The sequence below is a fragment of the Gobius niger genome (assembly GCF_951799975.1).
Source record: "Gobius niger genome assembly, chromosome: 17".
Lineage (NCBI taxonomy): Eukaryota > Metazoa > Chordata > Actinopteri > Gobiiformes > Gobiidae > Gobius > Gobius niger.
Window position 1 is genome coordinate 7,204,829 of NC_136868.1, and position 21,304 is coordinate 7,226,132.

At 40.6% G+C, this 21,304-nt stretch overlaps 1 protein-coding gene across 1 annotated transcript in view; it reads left to right on the top strand.

Moving 5' to 3' along the window:
- The window catches only part of tgfbr3 (transforming growth factor, beta receptor III), a 124,015-nt gene extending 105,465 nt beyond the window's left edge, over nt 1-18,550 (top strand). Inside the window, exons 13-16 of the mRNA XM_079575449.1 lie at nt 2,172-2,302; nt 9,825-9,940; nt 10,176-10,283; nt 18,305-18,550. Of these exons, the coding sequence (XP_079431575.1) occupies nt 2,172-2,302; nt 9,825-9,940; nt 10,176-10,283; nt 18,305-18,429 (480 nt within the window). The 3' untranslated portion in view covers nt 18,430-18,550. The remainder of the gene's footprint in view (nt 1-2,171; nt 2,303-9,824; nt 9,941-10,175; nt 10,284-18,304) is intronic.
- Nucleotides 18,551-21,304: the final 2,754 nt, after the last annotated feature.

The following is a 21,304-nucleotide window of genomic DNA, read 5'->3' on the forward strand; positions in this document are numbered from 1 at the left end:
GAGCTTTGGAGTTTTGCTTCACAACGCAGTAAAAGCATGGTATCTAAAAGTGTAATAACATGGGAATGATGGAAACAAGACTTATTTTGTTTTATTTCACGGTAAGCTGGTTAACCCTGAGCCTGACTTTGACCCCTTTAGGACAAGATAGGACTTTAATGATCTCACAATGGAGAATTTCACTTGATACATTATTTTCAGTCTCGATCAAAGGTTTAACCCCTTTACCCCCATGTTTTACCCAAATCTAAATGCTTCTTGACTGGAGCTTACCATATATAGGCCAGGGTGACGCCTCATTCGAAAGCTAACACCGACAGAACTCATCTAGGCTTCATCCTTGTTTTTGTTATCACGTTTTTGTTGCGTTTTTTTTTTTTTATCATGTTTTCATTGCTTTTTTGGAGGGCATTTTCGTCACATTTTCGTTGCTTTTTTGATGTAATGTAACTATGATCAAGCCACAAAAAAATGACCAAAACATGTCAAAGACGCAACAAAAACTTGACAAATACGTGACAATCACAACGAGGAAGACGCTTAGAGTTTTGTAGGTCTCAGCTTTCAAAAAAGAAGCTTTAAGATTTGGGTAAAGCCGAATTGCAGAAGATGTGCTCATTTGAGGTGGGGGTTAAAGGAATAGGCCACCGTTTTTACATACTAAGATATGTTCTTAGCTCACTTTAGTCGAGTTAATAATCCCTGTCTGGTCTTTGTCCGCGCGCTCTGTCACGCAAACGGAGCACATACGCAGCCTCTCCCACATGTCACATAGCTCCGAAAAAGCTCACGATAGAAGCTACCAAGCTCTTCCACGTGTTCCCTATTTAAATAAAGTTACGTGAAGTGTTTTCATGCGAAGTATATTTACCCAGAAATGTAGCATGTCGATTTTATAAGCAAATAAAAAGGGGGACTATATTGTGAGGCGTAATGATACGAGGAGCACAGCGTCCGCGTAGTAACTCCTAAAGACTTCCCCCGCTCACTTCCGTCAATAACCTTTAGGAGTTACTGCGCGGACGTTTTACTCCTCGTATCATTACGCCTCACAATATAGTCCCCCTTTTTATTTGCTTATAAAATCGACATGCTACATTTCTGGGTAAATATACTTCGCATGAAAACACTTCACGTAACTTTATTTAAATAGGGAACACGTGGAAGAGCTTGGTAGCTTCTATCGTGAGCTTTTTTGGAGCTATGTGACATGTGGGAGAGGCTGCGTATGTGCTCCGTTTGCGTGACAGAGCGCACGGTTGAGTTGAAAAATGGCACAAAAAAAATCACATTTTGCATGGTTAGTAGAAGTGCAATAAGCAACAAGAGGAAAAGGGAGAAAGACACAAGTATTGAACCTTTGATTGAAAACAATAAATAAACTGAAATAGGCTGTTTTGCCGCTGATCAAAAGTTTAGGACAACGTGCACAAAGGGACTTCTTGACAGTGTGGAAACAGGACATAAAATGATGCTGAATCCACATTTTTACACAGATTTGTCCTTTTAAAGGCATGTGGTCCTAAACTTTGGATCAGGTACAAAACCGCTTCACTTTATTTGTTGTTTTCAATGAAAGGTTCACTATTTTTTGTCTGTATTTCCTTTCCTCTTGTTGCTAACCCTATTGAAGTTCTACTTAAACCTTCTTAAGATTCAACCATTCAAAATGTGATTTTTTTTTTTCCAACTGGTCTTAAACCTTTGATCGGGACTGTAACAGGAGTAAGTTATTTTTCTTTTTCTCTGCAAAGAGACATACAACATATATGTAACAGCATAGAAATACTTATAAAATAACATAAACAAATATTGAAACAGATAAACAGTCATATACAGCATGCATTGAGGTTTTCTTTTGGGAAGATTTTCCAGTTTTAAAATAATATTTATATGTATTGGGTCTACCTTTTGAGGTATTTGCCATAGAGGATTAACAAAATACTGCTTAGATGTGTTTTATTAACAACAGTTTAAAACAAAATATCCCTTTTTAATTCACTTGTTACATCAGCTCCCAAGAACACTCAGGGGGTCTAAATAGGCAGGAAAAATGTGCAAACAAAGAAGCCAGAATAATGTGCATACGAGTAAGAGTAAATAGGACAATAGGTTAGGTTTATAAACTGTGGTAAACTGCATTATGACTTAGTTATTTCTCTGTCTCCCAGTGCTTACAACCCGGCGAGACGTGCGACTCTCTGTCTGTGGATAAGATCATGGCGATGATGATGGACACCAAGACTTCCATCAAACCTTTGCTCGTGTTGGACGAATCTCTTCAAACCGATGTCACAGGCAAGTCACGCATTTCACTGTAGAGTTATTTTACTAACTTTTGACGAGAGAAGAAAGAGAAGCTCTATTGGCCAAACTGTGGCAGAATGAGAACTTGCAAAAGCCTAAGTGAGATAAAACGAAAGTAAATTCACAATGAGTTTCCTCAGTCAAACAGCAGCATCTTTATTACACGGACACACATAACATTTTGGATACATGTTTGAACATAGCATTTTCTGGGCATACTTGCGTCTCTACTTTCTCAATAGTTTTGATGGAGTCAGTGAGCTCTTCAGGCCCAAACCACTAATTGCTTCCCCACATGTGTTTGTCATTAGCTGCTCTCTGGGTTAGCATTAGGTGCGTATGCGTCTGTTTACATTAATGTCCGTACACAATAGTTTTTTATGGTTGTGCGTGTGTGTGTGATAGCGTGTGGTTGGAGAAATCTGGGCCCCACTGTGGAAAAACCTCTGCATTTGCAATTGTTCAAATGTGAGGCATAGATCTACTGTAATTGCAATTTTATGATAGAAAACAGCAGGAGAAGTCACTGCTGGGTCCCCTGCAAAGCTATGAGGCTCCGGCTATTGCGGTTTTTACCCGCTACCGGCTGAATTTACATATAGGTCCAGGTTATTATGAGCCCACTATATAATCTGGCAGCGCTTCTGTTGCCAGATAGAAAAAAAGACAGACGCACACAGAACGAGGAGTCCTTGGAGACTGCAAACCTCAGCCAAAGTAATATAGTTCAGCCATGTGTTCCAGTTTATCGTGCTTCTATCAGCGCAGTCCGGACTCGGAATAATAATAAAGCACACAGTAATAACTGTATTTTCTGCCTCGGTTTTAGTTAACGCTCTGACAATTTTTAGAACAGTTCATCTTTAAAGCAGTACCAAGTAACTCATGCCCCTACAGGCCATAAGCGCCACTGCAGGTGTCGTAACATGTTAAGTTTTTTTTTATTCATTAATTGTCCGTGAGAGTAAATACTACGCTGACAAAGACAAAGGGAGAAAGTGATGTACATCCAATTATACAATGGAAATCATTTTTTTCACTCAAACGTGACTGTAAATACTGTTTAAGTGGCTCTAGCCCGCAGTTAGCTTTGCCCGTTAGCCTGTTAGCTTCTTCTTAATGATTCCATTTATTGGGGCCTCCGAGTCGGAGCAGGGAAAGCTACAAGTGTGGTTTTCTGGCCAGAGACACCAGAGGGAGATGAATGACCCCCCAATCATCCCATTAACACTTGTATTACCCCCAGAGGGACTACGGAAAGGATTTATTGAGGTAAACAAGTTACTCAGAACTGCTTTAAGTGGAAATATCAGGCATAGACCTGCATATTGAGCACATTATTTTCATTATCTAACTTTCGATAATGTCTCTATGGAAAAGACACTTAATCAGGTGTTTGAATCTCAGTGTGAAGATGGAGCGCTCTCTGCAGGCAGCCGTGGGAATTGTACATAAACAACTATACAAGCAGTAGTTTTGAGCCCATGCCATGCTAATGTATTGGTGGCGGCTTGATATTAGTCAGGAAGAAGAAACATTCAGGGCCTGATCGTCCGCCTGGCGCAATAACAGCTTTGCTCAAGACAAAGCTGGTATCTTGCGTACAAACAAAGCCCTCAGTGCCGGTAGCCTGAGGGGGTCGCATAGAGAAAAAATGGGCCAGCAACAAGCGCTTCCTCTTTGCTCTCGTCTTCTTTACATTAACTTCATGTGTCTTATTAAGCGCTCACAGGACAAACGACAAACTATGCATCTCACTGTGAGTTAAAGGGACTATACGGAGTTTAAAAATGTTCAAATTAAGTATTTTCCTCCCCCTACATGTTCCAGCCATGTCCTAATGTGTAGAATGAGCTCAGACCTGTTCACCACAACCTCTAAAATCCTGCACTGTCACTCAAAAAGGTGTTGAGGGTCCGAAGTGCCGTCATGCACTATATAGAACTGCAGTTACGCATAAGACCTGAGGTGGCAGTAGTGAGCATAAAATGACTAACTTGCATCTAGCCCCTTTAAGCACTGCCCAACCTGCATGAATGCTTTTCCAGGTATTTTTGATGATGGAATAACATTATAAAACTTTGCTAAAAGCTCAAAAAAGTCTGTATATTGTATGTAATAGGTTTGCTTTAGCATAATGTTTTGTTACAAATACAAATGGAAAGTGCAGTATCCTATTCAGAGCCAGTATTGCCATTATAATGATAAATCGAAAGAACTTTTTGATAAGGTATAGCATTACTGTGTTGCCAGGTTGGGACATAAAACAGACAAAATTACAACAAGTACTTGCAAATTTACCAATAAGCCAAATGTAAAACTTGATCGGAAACATTTCACCACTTGGCCTTAGCTTGACATTTCCCCTGGTTATTTTCCTATTGTCTGCTCACAATAGAGTTCGTTATGTGTACGGCGTATAGTGGCTGGTGTTTGACTCGCGCTGATGCTGAGGCCCAGTTTTGAAGGGACTCGTGGAAAAACCTCTTCAGCTCCAGTTGTTTTCACTTAGGAGCACATCGTGGCCTCACTTTTCCACTCCAAAAGGGGAGGTACGTCGAGTATACAAGCTGTTTAGTTGAAATCGAGCCAACTAATATCCCTCTGTCATCGCTGGCTGTATCTCTAAGGCTGTGCGGCGGGTCAGAGGGGGCGGAGGTTACAGCGGACATGAATAAAATGACTAATTGTGGCCTCACTGGAGAAGAGATGATTTCATAAAAGCCAGAATTTACTTGTAAATCAGCGGCATCCCCTCTGAGCAATGACCTCAGCTGCGGTCAGTGGAAGGCTTTATTGTCTCATGGCTGTAATGCAAGATCGTGTTGTTTGGAGCCAGAGAAAATACATGACTAAACAGACAGGATTTATCAGACTTTCAAAGTAATTATACTTATAATGTATCTGCAATTTGATGTGTGATACCAAACTATATGTACGAGCAAGGCTGCAAAGAAACAGCAGTGTCTGACAAATTGAGGCAAAGCTGGTACTTGTTAGATTTATTCCTCCTTAAAGTAGTCCCTCTGGGGGTAATATAAGTGTTAATGGGATGATTCTTTCATCTCCCCCTGGTGTCTCTGGCCAGAAAACCAGAATTGCAACTTTGCCTGGACCGGGTTGGAGTCACCAATACACACTAATGAAATCACGATGAAGAAGCTAACAGGCTAACGGGCAAAACTAACTGGGCTTGCGCCACTTGAACAGTATTTACAGCAAAGTTTGAGTGACAAATTGATTGTGTAATTGGATGTACAATATCCCTCTCTCCCTTTGTCTTTTCTGTCAGCGTAGTATTTACTCTCACGGACAATGAATCAGTAAAAGAACGAAACATGCTACGACATCTGCAGTGGCGCTAATGGTCTCTAGGGGCATGAGTAGTAACTCAGTACTGCTTTAAGTACTGCTTTAAAGATTTAAGAGACTTGGCGATGGCAGAGCACATGCAGGAAAACAAATGAAATCCATGTTTACATGCATGTGCCTCCTATGCTCATTACACAAAATCAGCTTTTTAAAATCTTTTAACCTTGTTATAACGCCGTACCCTCGTCAAAAACTTATCCGGAGTAGTATTGTACTAAATTCTGGGTGTCACTTTGGCTATTTCTTCTTCTATTGTTAAGGTTAAGGTATACGTTATTAATCCCTATAAGGAAATTTGTTCTCCAGGATCATGGACAGAATTACCTGGCTCGAATATTTATCCATTGTACATGTTTTTAGTGGTAGGGGAAACCAGTGCACCCAGAGGAAACCTACACAGACATGTGGAGAATATGCACACAGAAAATCCCCTTTTGGCAGGGGACCGAACCTGGAAGCTTCTAGCTGTGACACACGAGTGCTAACCACTGCGCTCAGCTATTGTATTGTAACACGCTTCAATCTGTTTTTCCTGGGTTTTATTGCATCGTAGAGGGATCACAAAATTGCTCTTTAATTTTTTTCTATACTCGTTACCCATCACCAAACCCTTTCTGTGCTCAACGTGTGCTCATCAAGGCGACTTTGATTTGGTAGCATGCCGTTTTCACTGTTTTATCACATATTGTTCACACTAGTGCCTGCTGAGGGCGCTGCAGCAGAATCCAAAATCATCCAACTCCTTACTGTCTTTACATGGATGTTATTTACATTTTTTAAAGGTAACCCAAAATAATGCATGAGTTTATATGGACTGCCCTGATCAAAGAAACAAATAATAGTATATAATTTGGCTTTTTTTTGTTTGTTAGGTTATTGGCAAGTTAAAATTTGGTAAAACTGAGCAAAACTAGATTAAATCTATCAAAAAGATCAGGGTTCATCTGCCCAAGTATATGATGAATTAAGTGTTAACTCATAATTTATTAAGCGGTGTAGTTATTATAAAGTGTTGTTATAATTGCTGTTGATGTAATAGTTAAGTTCTGGGAAACAAACTCCCAAGTTACAGTTACTTAAAAGTTATAGTAAGTGTAAGTCAAACCCATAGCAAAGTCTCGGGTCCTCTTCAGTGCCAGCTCAGTTACTTTCCACGAACTGGATTTGGTAAACACCGAGACATGGCGTAAACATCATAAAAACTGTTGTGTTTCAAAGCCCCATGTTTTCGAACACAAAGACATCTCTCATGTACGGCCCTGGCAAACAAAAACAGGCCGCCTTTCAAGAGCCCCGCGTTAGCACTGGACAGCGTCCCGCGCCCAGCTTGATCCGCAAATCAAAGAGGGTCACTTGTGGCCAGCTGGGTGCGTGGAAAAACATCACAACATCACAGCCCCGGCGATCAAAAAAACGGGATTTACGACCTCGCTGCGGCGGGAGAAAGTCATCGCTTTTATGCATCTGGTTATAGTTTGCAAATTTGAAAAGTCGTCCAAGTATTACGGCCACTTTCAAGGGCTTTCAAAGGTCTGCCAAATGGGAGCTCTGATCAGTAAAAAATCGTGTCTTTTAAGTATTTAATAACATTGTAAAGTTATGTTATTGATAGAGCATGACTTTGAAATTGTACGATGAAAAGAATAAATGACGCGTGTTACTGTAATACGAAGAGCCAAACTCAACTCAATGGATAAATGTCAGGTATGAAGCAAATATAAAAGCAAATTTATGAATTAACGGTATGTGAGTGGTATAGGAAACAGTAGTGGCTCTTCTCCAGAGAGTTAACTCAAGTGTAAAGCAAACATGTCATTACACGGGAGTGCCCTATCATCCGCTAACTTCAATAAACAAATGCTCATCGTAGTTACTTCAAGTGTGCTGTGTTTAAAACTTTGTCAAACATGAGTCGGGTCCGTAGATAACGCGTGTACAAGAGTCGGCTGCACAGAATTGGATGAATATTGTGAGTGTTCACCATTAATGTGACAAAAAATGTCCTCTTATGGTTTGCCCTGGCAAGAAACATGGAAAATAACAACATAGAATCATATGCAAATGGCTTAGCAAAGGAACTGTATGTCCTGTCAGAAAAGTGATGATCGTAGAAAAGTTTAATCAATAATCTGAAGTAACCACACGATTAATAAATGCTGCCAACATTGAATAGTTGAGTGAACTCTCTCAGATCAGGCGTTGTGTCACGATGAACTCAGAGCCTCGGACCACTAATGTTTAGCCTTTTATAATCCCTCTGGACGCCGTTCAAAAGTCAAATTAGTTCATAATGATGCCTTAACAAACTGCACAAAGGCTCTACTGTCCCAGGCCGGACCGAGCGCTGGTCCCTGTCCAAGGCTCCAGTACAATGAGGACTATTCTGGGACAGGCACCTTTGAATCCCTCGTCTCAGATAATGGGCGCTGACAGGCCGTCACAGGAGACCCTTCATTTGAGAGGGACCAGGGCCAGAGGACGTCCTGCCGGACCTTATCTGCCCCCCGAGACATGCTCCACCAGGCATCAGCAACCTGCGGTTCCAGAGTCACATGCTTTAGCCCTACACATGCGGTTCTTTGGCTCGCAAACGAGTGTCTGGTAAAGTCTTCATTTAGGCCTGGTTTAGTGTTAGTAGAGATTCAGTTGAGCCTGTATTAAAACACTGGGGGAACTTACAGTTGTGCAGATCTTTCGTCATTTCGAAAGTCATCAGAATAGTTTTTATTGCCATTGTTTGATGAACATGTTTGGACTTTAACGCATTAGTTTCGATTAATTAATTACAAAGACTTTAGCGCATACATAACGCAATTAATCATATTTCCCCTGATTTTCCCCCCAAGCCGGACCCTTTCTATTTGTATGTTTCTGGTACGCCCGTATATCTGATGCACATCCGCCCACAACAGCGTTGGACGAAGATGCTTCACTCGCCCGTTGGGACTCAATTTTGTATGAATAAACATCCTGATGGGACGATAGAAAAGCTGTACTGCTGTGTGCAAGTTGTGCAAAAAAAGAGTTCACCTTCCACCATTACTCAAGTCTAAAATACCATCTCTATGTAAAACATGTTGGACAAACACACAGACGTCCTCGATGCTAATGTTAGCGTTAGCCTCAAACAAACGCTCCAGCCACGCCCACTCTGAGCCACAACAACCCCAACCCTTGTCAGTATAAGAAATGACACTTTGATTTCGGTTTACTGTAATTGTTCAACATTTAAAGGCACTGTTTTATGACCCTTTTGTTTTTTGTTTATTTTTTACTTTTATATAAATGTGGCATTATTATTACTGCCTCCATTACTTGAATAACTATACAGATTAACAATAATAAATACATTTGTTGTTGAACTCATTGAATTTTTTTTGTATTAAAATGCGATTAATTAATTGCAGACCTGTAATTAACTCGATTAAAATATTTTAATCAAGTCCCACAACTACATAAAACACATAACTTTAAAACTATAAGACTATAAGGGCATGCATAAGAAGATATATTATGGGCCTATGCATAAAACAGCATAAACTATGATTAAGACAATAACAATTTGACATAGAACAACAGGGGACCAATAGAATGATGAATGTACTTCACTGAAGGTAGATGTCTCTCATGCACTCTAAATAAATATACTTTGACAAAGAGTTGTAAGAAAAACATGTATTTAAAGGTTCCTTTTACGAAGATTATAGTAATATAACTAAGACTATGATGGTTCTAAAACAATGGTACATTTATGAATCAGGAGTAAAAACCTACTCCTTTTTGGTCAACTGCTTTCACTGACTATTTGTCTCATTTTATTTACTTGCAAGATGACATACTGTACATAATGTTCGATTGTACATAAATGTACATATAGATACAGTTACAGCTCACAGATAAAAACACTACTTTATTTGTGCCCTTTGAGTATCTTACTAATAATGAATGATCGTAGCCTCCTTGTGCAAAGTGCGGATTCGCTCAAGGCACTGGGTTCATCCTCATGAGCGCTGGCCTTTCTCGCGGCACATTCCTGAGGGAGCCTCTTATCAACACGCTGCAATATCAGCGCAGGGCCATCTCTCTGAGGGCTGCGCCGCCAACGGCCCGCCAACAACAGCTATTGTGTGTTTGTAAAATGCAAGGACGTTTAACACAATGCAGCCCGCCGAGATTAAAACCTGCTTTTTCTGCGTTCTCTGTTTTGCAGTTCTTCCCTCACGGACGCCGCAGCCAAGTTCCCCGCGCTCCAACAATGACAGTAAGTCACCAAACACTGCATTTCTCTGCTCATTTTAGACTAAATAATTTGGAAGTCTGTCAGCTTTAGAAATGAGAAATGTATCAACACCGTGGAGTAAGTTCGATTTAGTTCACACTTTCTTTTGCCATGTATTTCCTGAGATCACTATTTCCATCTTTGTATAGTCTGGTGAGCTTTATGGCTGTATTCTTAACCAATCAGAAGGCTTTAAAACATGACTTGTTTGTCCCAGGTGCTGGATTCGTGCTGGACACTCCGACGGTCGTGGGCATCGCCTTCGCTGCGTTTGTGATCGGGGCTCTTTTGACGGGAGCTCTTTGGTTCATCTACTCACACACAGGTGCATCTCAACACAACTCCCCTCTCCCAGGTGAACCGTGCAACCGTGTTATGTTGTTTGCTCGTCAAAAACATACCTCGATTAGCTTTTTGGTCTCATTTATGAAATCCATGCATGATTTCAGCTCCTAACATGCATACAGAGCTCTATCAAAAATGAATATAAGGCAGATGAGGGAGGGAAGGGGAGGGTTCAGCTGTGTCTTTCCAGTGTGTCCTGCCTCTGCCTAGTGCACAGTGTCTTTGTGCATTTTGTGTCTTTTTTGAAGAGGGGTGCTCAAAGCGGGGCCCCACTTCTTGCTGAGATGGCACACACGTGGACATTTATAGTGCGCGTTTAGTAATTCTACACAGTTATAGTTTCCGGGTCGTGGGGGCACCTGTTGGAGCTGCCCAAATCACATTGCACCAGCCGCTATGGCTCCTTCTGCAGGTGGTGGGTCCACAGAAGGACGGCCTCATGGTTCTTACCGGGTCTGTTGGTCTCTCATAAGGGGCTTCTGAACCGCTCTTTGTCTGACCCGTCACCTAGGACCTGTTTGCCCTGGGAGACTCTACCAGGGGCACAAAGGCCCCGAAAACAGAGCTCCCAGGATCATTCGGGTGCTCAAACCCCCTACCACGTTAAGCTGGCGGTTCCAGGAGGGATTATAGTTATAGATATACATATAGATATAGATATAGTTATAATTATAGTTATAGTTTTAATTTAGTTTATCCGTTTATTTGTCAGGGACAATGTACAAAATACATTAATCTTATGAATAGATGGTTTGTACCTGATTTAGCGAATCTGCAGTACCCGGGCAGGTGCACACACTATAAAAACATCACATTACAAATAACCCTACACTGTTATTATAACCCTAATAACTAACATTTTAGTGTGAGACAGAGCTGCAGAGAGTCCAGGCTTAAATGTGGTTACATGGCTAAAACTACAATATTCAGATTCAGAAGAGTTTATTTCTCCCCGAGGGGAAATTCATTTGCAGCTTCCCAGCCAAACATTCGTCCATCTCATAAATACAGTACAAAGAAGATTAGGCCTAACACATACACATGAATAAAATAAGTCAGCAAGATAACAAAAAACTTGGAGCCATGATTGATCTAAGATGACACATTAATGATTGAAATGAAAACAGATTACAATTCTTTGTTGCTCGCGGCACATTATAGCGCCGCCCAGAGGGCATCAACAGAAACTCAGAGGACAGAATGTGCTCTGTGGCTCATGATTTGTTTGACCTTATCAGTCGCTCGCTTCGTCCAGAGTGAACATAAGTCCTTCAGCTGGACTCCTATCATTTTAGAGCAGCTTTTTACAATGTTGTGCAGACCGTTCTTGTTTTTACAGACAATCTCTTGAACCAACAAATGAAAGAAAATGTTAACCAATAGATTTGCTCAAACAATACCACTTATGACCTGACCCTCTAGGGAGGCCGGCCCCCCAGGTTGGAAATCACTACCCTATATGTATATATTTGAACAGCCAGAATATAACACAATATGGGACCTAATTAAAACAATAAAGGCCGAGGCACGTCCGATGGTGCCAGTGCCAGGAACGTGCGAAACATCCGCAGTCCAGTCCACAAAAACATCACTGCTCGATGAGAGTAAATATATCCGGTGAGTTTCCTGTCTTTGAATATTTGCGAGGCCCGCCGCGGGGTGGTCAGCGAATATTCCCAGGACAATGAGGAGATGGAAAATCCCTTTGTTGAGGTTCACAGGAAGAAAACAGTCAATCTGCCCAAGAGATGCCATCGAACTTTACCCTCACTGACCCGAGCTTTAGATTGATGGAGCCTCTGCTTGGTCAACAACATGGAGTGGATCTGGGACAAAAGCTAAAGAGGCTCTGAAGTGTAATTCAACAGTAGTAGTTTTAAAAGTTATTGTAGTTATGCAGGTGAGGGCAGTTCTAGTTGGAAAAGCGTATAGTAGTAGTAGCATAGTTTTTGGCAGTCATGGATACACAGCCAAATTGAAAATGCCTTATCTCTAAAACAATATTAGTCTTGGCTCTGCTTTAGACAAGCGTTTTGCTGCAGTTTAATGTGTTTCCAACCAATTGAACAGAAATGAAAACAGCATCGAAACACTGCTAACACTGAACTGGTCTATTTGTAGAGACCGAAAAGTGATTTAACTTGATGTCGAATAAGAATGTGGTACTACTGTAATACTGTAGCTAATACTGTAGCACCTTGTGAGTCTGGCACTGTTAATGTGCTGCTTAACAACATGTTATCAGCTTCAAATTCTATAACATATACAACACCCTCCTATTGGACAAATGAAATGTCTTTCAGATGGCAATACTGTCCAGTGTTTAACCCCTTACCCCCGCCTTAACCGAACACATTTTCTCCAGTTCGGCTTTACCCAAATTTTGAAGATTCTTGAAAAAAAATCATCAAAATAGAGACAAAACCAGGATGAAAATGCAAAAATGTGATTAAAAAACGTTCATGGGATGTTTATCATTGAGCCTTGGCACAAGAAGTGAGTAGGTATAGAATCTCTATCCCATGATGCTCTTAGATTTCCATACAGCAAAGTCTAAAGATCTATGGAGCTGACACTCTTCCTATGTGGGTAGTGCATTTTCTTCAGCACAGCTTTACCCAAATCTACAAAACTCATCTAAACGGATGAGTTTCCTCTCGTTGTTGCCATATAGTCGTCGTCGTTTATTTTTTTCATTGCTTTTTTTGTCTTTTGCCACACATTTTTGTCGCTCATTTGTCGCATCTTCAGACTCGTTTTCGTCTCATTTTTGTTGCTTTTTTTTCTTTAGAGGCTTTTAGATTGACAAACTGGAGAAACAGGTGCTTGGTTCAGGCGGAGGTCAAAGTTATTGACAAACCTCTTGATCGTGGAAAAGTTGTCAGTATGCTTGAAAAAGGTCAAATCATTGTCATGTATCCCAAAAAAAAAAAAAGGGCTGAGTACTGTCTGACGCATTGTTAAAAACTGACTGTACTCAGCAAATAAATCCTGTCTGATTGTGGTCAGATATCACTTAAACAGCTGACAGAGTAGAATAGCCAGCTAAAGCTAAAGGCGATCCAACTAAATATTGTTGTGTAGTGTGTGACCCCTTTCTTGGTCAGGCAGTGTACTATTTTGTTGCAGAAATGGCCGTTGCCCCATCTGACAATAGGAAGTTACAGCGGTTGACCAGTTAATATCCTTTTCCTTTTGCCATTTGCAACATCAGATAGTTTACATATTAGGGCCCAACGACATGCAAACAAACACGGTTGTCAATGGAGCTACAACATGTACTTGGATTGGCGTTTTGGCCTTACAAGGTAACATTGGCAATTGATGTTAAACCTCAACTCAATAAAAACAAACATTTTCACTGTAGAAGCAAGTGATTGATCAGCCTATTGTCGCCTTTTAGTATCATTTCTTTACAATGACAAGCACACAGTACTGCAGACTCTACTGGACTGCTGGGTTTATTTCCTTGTAAGGCCAGAGGAGGTATAACTTGTATAAAAGCCACCCCCGTAGTATATTATCGGACATTTTGATTATTATCTTGGCACGTTTATTTGGCTTGTGTTGGGGTTTAAAGCCACCTGCCAAATGACTGTAATCTCAATTCGAGTGTTTAACTAATCAGAGAGCAAATAAACTAAATCTGATCTGCTTTGAGTGCTGTATGACAAAGAAGTAAATGTTTTCATAATGTTCAGCACTGTTAAAAAGTCGATGAACAATGAAACAGGATCTAGATGTGTGGGAAACGCACAATTACAAACAATACAGTGATTTTTTTTTTTTCAGATTTGTGAGCCATAACTACAGCTCCATGGTCAGAGCGTCTGACAGTGATATCACAGGGACTTTATCTTTTCTCAGGACAGTTTCACCCCAATTAAATGCAGTAGCAGCATGAACACAGAAAGGATGTTGATGAACTAATGTGCAGACGGTGCTGTTAATAAACAATCTCGAAGCGATGATCAGAGGGTGAGAAGAGGGGCTGCTTTTGGGAAAGGCCCTGCTCACAATGACACAGTGCCTAGTGTGGTGTAATCTGAGTTTAGTAGAGCCTGACAACCTTCATCCCAATATTTATCAAAAATTCATTTGTTGAAATACTAATACTTAATTACCTCCTTTTTAACCCCCACCTTAACTGAGCATGTTTTCTCCAGTCCAGCTTTACCCAAATCTAAACAGCCTTTAGGCGTTTCTTGACTTGTTTTGATGCTTGTTTTTTTTGCCTATTTTGATTTTTAAAAAAAAATAATCTTGTTTTGATGCATTTTTTTCACATGTTTTGGTGCGATTTTTCTCCTGTTTTGATGCAGGGATTTTTGCCTGTTTTGTTCTGTTTTTCTTGCTCTTTTGCTTTGTTTTGTTGCAAATTCATCCTCATTTACGACTCGTTTTTGTCACTATTTAGATTTTCTTTTTCAAGAAGCTTCTTAGATTTGGATAAAGTCGAACTGGAGAAAATGTGCTTGGTTCAAGCGGGGGTTAAAACTAGACTAAAACCTACTTTAGTTTTTGTCGACTAAAACTATCACATTTTAAAATGACTAAAATGTGACTTAAAGGGACTATATGGAGTTTAAAAATGTTAAAACTATGTGTTTTCCTCCCCCTACATGTTCCGGCCATGTCCTAATGCAGTGGTTCCCAACGTTTTTTGTCTTTCGTACCCCTTTGGCCTTTCAGTGGTCAACCATGTACCCCCTATACCTCAAGGGTGTTACAGTTTATTTAGAAAGTAATTACTTAAAAGCGGTATTTGTAAGAAAAAGGACAATGTTGCAGTCAAAATAAACCTACAATTCTCTCAAAGCATCACATTTTACTGAAAAATATAGCTTTTCCTATAAAAAATGATGTTACATTTTCCCCTTTTTTCAATCTGAAATAGTTCCAAGTACCCTCTGCTAGGTCCTCGAGTACCCCCAGGGGTCCCCGTACCCCTGGTTGGGAAACACTGTCCTAATGTGTAGAATGAGCCCAGACCTGTCTCTCCACAACTGCCTCTAAAATCCTGCACTGTCACTCAAAAAGGTGTTAATTCGGGTCCGAAGCTCCGCCATGCATGAGCTTAATATAGAAGGTGCAGTTACACGTATGACCTGAGGTGGCAGTAGTGAGCATAAAATGACCAACTTGCATCTAGTCTCTTTAAACAAAAACACACAAAAAACTGACAGAAGCAATTTTGAGCGTCTTCAGATCAGTCCGCTGTTTTTACTTACTCTCCCTCTGTGCCAGCTTTTATAAACTTGAAGATTTGTTTATTCAATAACACATCACTAAGAACTTATAACCCTTATCAAAGCTGCGTCGTTAAATAAAAGCCTCAGCGATACAGGCTCGCTCATCTTTGTAAAATCCACTTGCGTCGCCAACAGTTGCAAACATGGCCTACATAACGTATTCCTATATGTTATGTTTGCAGAATGGGCTGGATTGGACACAGTAATCAGGCCCAGAGGCTGTTGGCGTTCGCTGCAGTTATTGTGTGACAGATGGTTTTCGTAAACAAACCGAAGCTTATTTTTCAGTCCCCTTTTTTTTTTCCCCAAATGAAAAGCTTATTTAGACATAAAGCAATAAACCCGTCAGAGCGCCCCGTTTAGAGATGGTCCGGCCTCGAAAAGTGTAAAGCTCGATGATTGAAAACAGATAACGGCAGAGGTGATCCCTGTGAAAACAAAGGCTTTCCCATCTCTTCAACGCGAGAGGACACGGCCGGTGTCTCCGCGGTGATCGGGTCAAACGGCCAGATGTGAGCAGCTGGAGGCGATGTGTGAACCTCCGAAGGATCAGCGCTGTTGGTCCAGACCCAGATTCTTATATAAACAGAAGAAATCATTTCAGTACATTTTTTTTAATGGATTTAAACATTTTCGGCTCTGTGGCAAAACGTGACCCTAACGTGTCATTAAAAAGCATTAAGCTGGATTCAAACTGGCAACATTTTTTTTTCTGCGTTTGTGAAATAAAATTTTGTATTTGATTTAAACCAGGGATTCCGTAGGGCATTAAAGAAGAACTAAGTAACTTGTTTACCTTAATAAATCCTTTCCGTAGTCCCTTTGGGGGTAATACAAGTGTTAATGAGATGATTGGGGGGTCTTTCATCTCCCCTGATGTCTCTGACCAGAAAACCACCCTTGCAACTTTCCCTGCACCTGGTTGGAGGCCGGGAGAGGCTTGTCAACGGTGCAGTTACGCCTCCATGCCCAGATAGTTGTCAAGGCTGGTGAGGCTTATACTCCGGAGCAACTTGTATATGTTCTTTTCTTCTTCATAATGCATTTTTTGGCTGGTGCGACTTATACTCCAGAGTGACTTATAGTCCGGAAAATACAGTAGCTTCTTTAACCCCTTTAACCCCCTCCAGTTTGGCTTTACCCCAGTCCATTCATTCTACACATTAGGAACATGTAGGAGGAGGAACATACTTGGAAGTGACCTCCCTCTCTCCTGGTGCAGCTGAATTGTTTGCCTTTTTCAGTGAATTGTTTGCCTTTTTCAGCGAACCACGTTGTTTTTCTGGATACCTCTGTACATCTTTACCGTGTTTTTGTGGAGGTTTGGTGGATTTGTTTACTTTGAGAGTCCAAAATGGTCCTGAAGAAAGCAGCTTTTTGAAGGTAAACAAACTGCTAGCTTATCAGCTAAACCCATTTGAGATCTACAAACATCTTCTTCTGAGACAGTGAAGAGGCACCAAGAGCCCCCACACCTGCAGCACGGAGGAGGCGTCACAAGAGGAGCTACAGGAAACAACAAAAGGGACCAACGAGGAGATGGTGATAGACTGTGGAGGGAGCTGTGCAGGAGGAAGAGGAAGGACGAGGTGGAGCTGACCAGTGCAGGACACCACGCTCTGAGACGGGGACAAGCCCAGGAGGCGGTGCACCGTTTCAGATGATCAGAGGAGACAGAGGGCAGCTACAGTTTCTCCATCCTCCAAGGTCATGCGGGTGGAGTGGCTGAAGGACAACGAGATCATGGACCCGGCCGAGGACAGGAACTTCTACATCACCGTGGACACAACCTGATCATCAAGCAGGCGCGTCTGTCCCACACGGCCAACTACACCTGTGTGGCCAAGAACATCGTGGCCAAGCGCAAGAGCTCCACCGCCGTGGTCATCGTCTACGGATTTCCCATCAACCAGTGCTCCTCCTGTGACCAAAACAGTGAAGATGGCGGCCGCGACACAACCATCTTTCACCAAAGAAAAAAAAAAAAGAGTGGTGCGCACTGAATGGGTGCTGCTGCCGGATGCTCTCTCATCGAATGCAATTTCTCCATCTGTGAGATCAATAAAGTATCATCTTATCTTATCTTATCTTATCTTATCTTATCTTATCTTAAAAGCTTCTGGAAAAAAGGTGGGAAAATAGCGACAAAACTGAGACGAAGACAATAATGAAAATGTCACAAAAATGTCACAAGAAATTGACAAAAATGTGACAAAAAAATGACAAAAATGTGACAAAAAATGACAAAAATGTGATAAAAATTTGACAAGAAAATTACAAAAAAATGACCAAAAGAATGACAAAAAAGTAAAAATGATGGAAAAAAAATCTGTTGACGTGAGGAAAAAGATCTCTCGGTTCAGGCGGGAGTTAAGAGGTTAACTTGAGGGTGAAAGGATAATACATTAAATTATAAAGCAACTGGAAAGCCACCGTTTAAGACTATTACATAATTAATTATTCATTCATTATTCCTTCAACAAATGTGTCACACTCTATACATTTCACTTTGGAAAGGGATTTGTTGAAACAAAATTTCCTCTCGTGATTTTTATTCCTCATCATGTCCACTACCTATGACCTTTAGAAATGCTGTGAAAATCCAAGTATATCCAAGAATCCACTTTGAATATGCCATCAGCGACAACTGTATGCATCCCGTTCACCATAGTCTCACTTCGCTCCTCTCTCCTCTGCTTAAGTCTGCTTTTTGACCGATTTAAGTAATGTTGGTTGTGTTTTTATCCAGGTGAGAACGGCAGTCGTCTCCGGCCGGCGCAGAAGCCCCAGCCTCCAGCTTCAGAGAACAGCAGCGCGGCCCCAAGCATCGGCAGCACCCAGAGCACGCCCTGCTCCAGCAACAGCAACGCATAGCACCCACCTCCACATCCCCCCCACGTCCCATCCACCCAGCAGGCCTCGAACGACAAAAGAGAAGTACATTTGACCACAAAATCATGAAGGCTTTTGCTAATTTTGACTCCGGGAATCCAAACACCAGACATTTGTTCAAGTCTTCAAATGGCTCTGACCTTCACTGAATAAGGACTAAAATGGAAACTTAACCACATCCGAGCCAGGGTCAAATTATCAATATAAACGTGGACTTCAGAATATTTCAACCGTTTCCAAAATAAGACCAAATCTGAAGCGAGACCAAAAGCCTTTTTCACCCCTAATTTTCACCCCAGGAGTCCGAACACCAGACTGACACACTGCCGCAAGAATCCTCACTCCTCGAATCCAAAATGCTGTTTCTCTATCGTTTCTGCCCTTACATGGAGACGCACATTACGAGCTTACAAACAGGTGGAGCGCATCCAAAAAGAAACAATGATGTCAGGAGAAAACGCCTGGCACGGGCCACGCCGCATTGCTCCGTGACATGCAACCACTATTTTACCCGGACTTCACGAGACAGTTTTGAAAATGAATGTACGCATAATGTGAACGCGAAATGTGAATTATATATATATATACGCTGAAATGCCGTGTTTTCGAACGGTTATATAGTCATACATGATGGTAAAGTATATTATAGAGAGTATTTTAGATCCACGTCGCTGTGGAAGGTGTCGTGGCTTGTAAGGCGGCGGCTGCAGGGGCTTCGGATCGCGAAAGGCAACTGTAGCTTAGGTTTAGGGAAGGGGAAAGTTCAACATTTTGCGGCAAAAACAACTTTCAAAGCCGGAATACAGACACATCATTTTTATTGTTAACCTGTTACTTGCCCCCTTGATCAGGAGGATAGGTTTAGGTTTAGGGATTAGGGTATTTTTAGAAACTAGAAGGTCCTGGCTTTCAAATGAGGAATCACTAAACCTAACACTCAGACAAAAAAGGCTTGTATGCTCCTAATTTTTTATTTCTCACACCACTTAAGTGACGTATCAGGCTTTCATCCGACTTCTGATGAACGGCTGGTCTTAAGTGGTTGGATTGGGAGCGTACAAACTGTGTGGATCCTTTTTGCCTTTTTTGTCCTACAGTTTTTCAGATCCATGGGATCTTAGCTTAGTTTTTGCATTAATCCTAACTCTAACCCTAATCCTGAATTGGCAGATAACAGGTTAATTGAACCAAAGTCTTATGAGGAATCAGAATACCTTTTTTTGTCATTTATTTCACATGTGAAGTCCCACTGAGATCCCGAATCAGATGGACTGATAGAGAGCGTGGAATGTTTTTTTATAGGGTTTCAAGGGTAACACTTTATTTTACATTACCTTTGATACATTGCACCTAACTAAATTTAGTACAATGTAATGTGCTCTGTAACAATGTGTAATAACTTGTACCTATGGGTTAGATACACAATGGAATAATATGTATTTGTAGTTTGTAGGTGCATAATGTAATAAGACATAACTCTAACCTTAAGGGTTTCATGTCCTATTACATTACATACCTACAAAGTACTAATACAAGTTATTCCATTGTGTATCGAACCCATAGGCACAGGTTATATTACACATTGTTACAGAGCACATTACATTGTACTAAATCATGTTGGGTACAATGTGTCAAGGTACTGTATAATAAAGTGATGCCATGTACTATTATTATTATTATTTCAAATGAGCATCCTACTCTATTTAAAGTCTTTTAAAATGTTCTAAGTTCAAAATGTCCCCAAATAGTGGAACAAAGAGCCTTGTTTGGGGATTTTTTTTGTTCTTTTACAGTGCAGTACTTTAAAAGTTAAAGTGAAAAGGCATTGAACATTTTAATAGCTGGGTTATAATCCTGACATCTGAAACATTAAAAAAAATGGCTCTAATGCAAATGAAATGACCCAAAGTAAATACTCCATAATGTTGAACTATTCCTCTAAATGTCTGTATATTTTTGTGAATATTGTAAATACCAAATGGGCATACCGTGTGTTTTTGTACTTGTAGATAAACCAGAGTGATTTGTACTATTGTTTGTGTAATGGCATATGAAGCTATAAGGCTATGTTCACACCAATGCATTTGGACTCTTACGGGACCTTTGAATGTTCCTGATTGACAGACCAAAAACTGACAACGTAATTTAAGATAATACTTAAATGTTCTTTTCTCGTTATGTTTAAGTCATATTTTATTCTGAAAAGTCATTCGTGTGGACATAATCTTGCCTTTCTATTGTAATCCACCAGCGTGTTACCGTCATGAATGTTGTGTCCAGTATTTTGCAGCCACAAACTCACAGAGGGACAGAATGTAAAGTATCTTTTTTATTATTGTTTTGTGTACACTTGTATAGAGCTTTTTACAGAGGGAACAGAGCATAGATATATATTTGTGTAAAAATATATATTTTGAAATATAAGAGAAATTTATTGTCATTTGTGTGAGTGTGTGTGTGTGTGCGCTGAATTGAAATTAAGCTGTTCATTTTGAACTAGAGTGTTTTCAGAGTTTGCTCGGTGACTGGGATCGATCTTAACACTGCTGGGCCTTTATGTGTCACCACCAACTTCACAATCCAGTCACTGACCTTGGTCCTGGGGAGGGAATTTGGTGAAAGAGCATATGACACATTAGACACAGTTTTTGCTAAAACCATAGTTAACACAATTATATTTTAGGATTTGCTAAAAATGTACCCAGCTTTCTTTAGTTTGGCCATTTTCGTTTATAGTTTCACTTCTTTATTGGAGACTGACAGGAAGTGACACAGTTGGAGGTCTATGGGAAATTTGTCAAACTGCTATGGAGCTTTATCATTTCATTCATTAAAACTGTTGTTTCACTGAAATAAA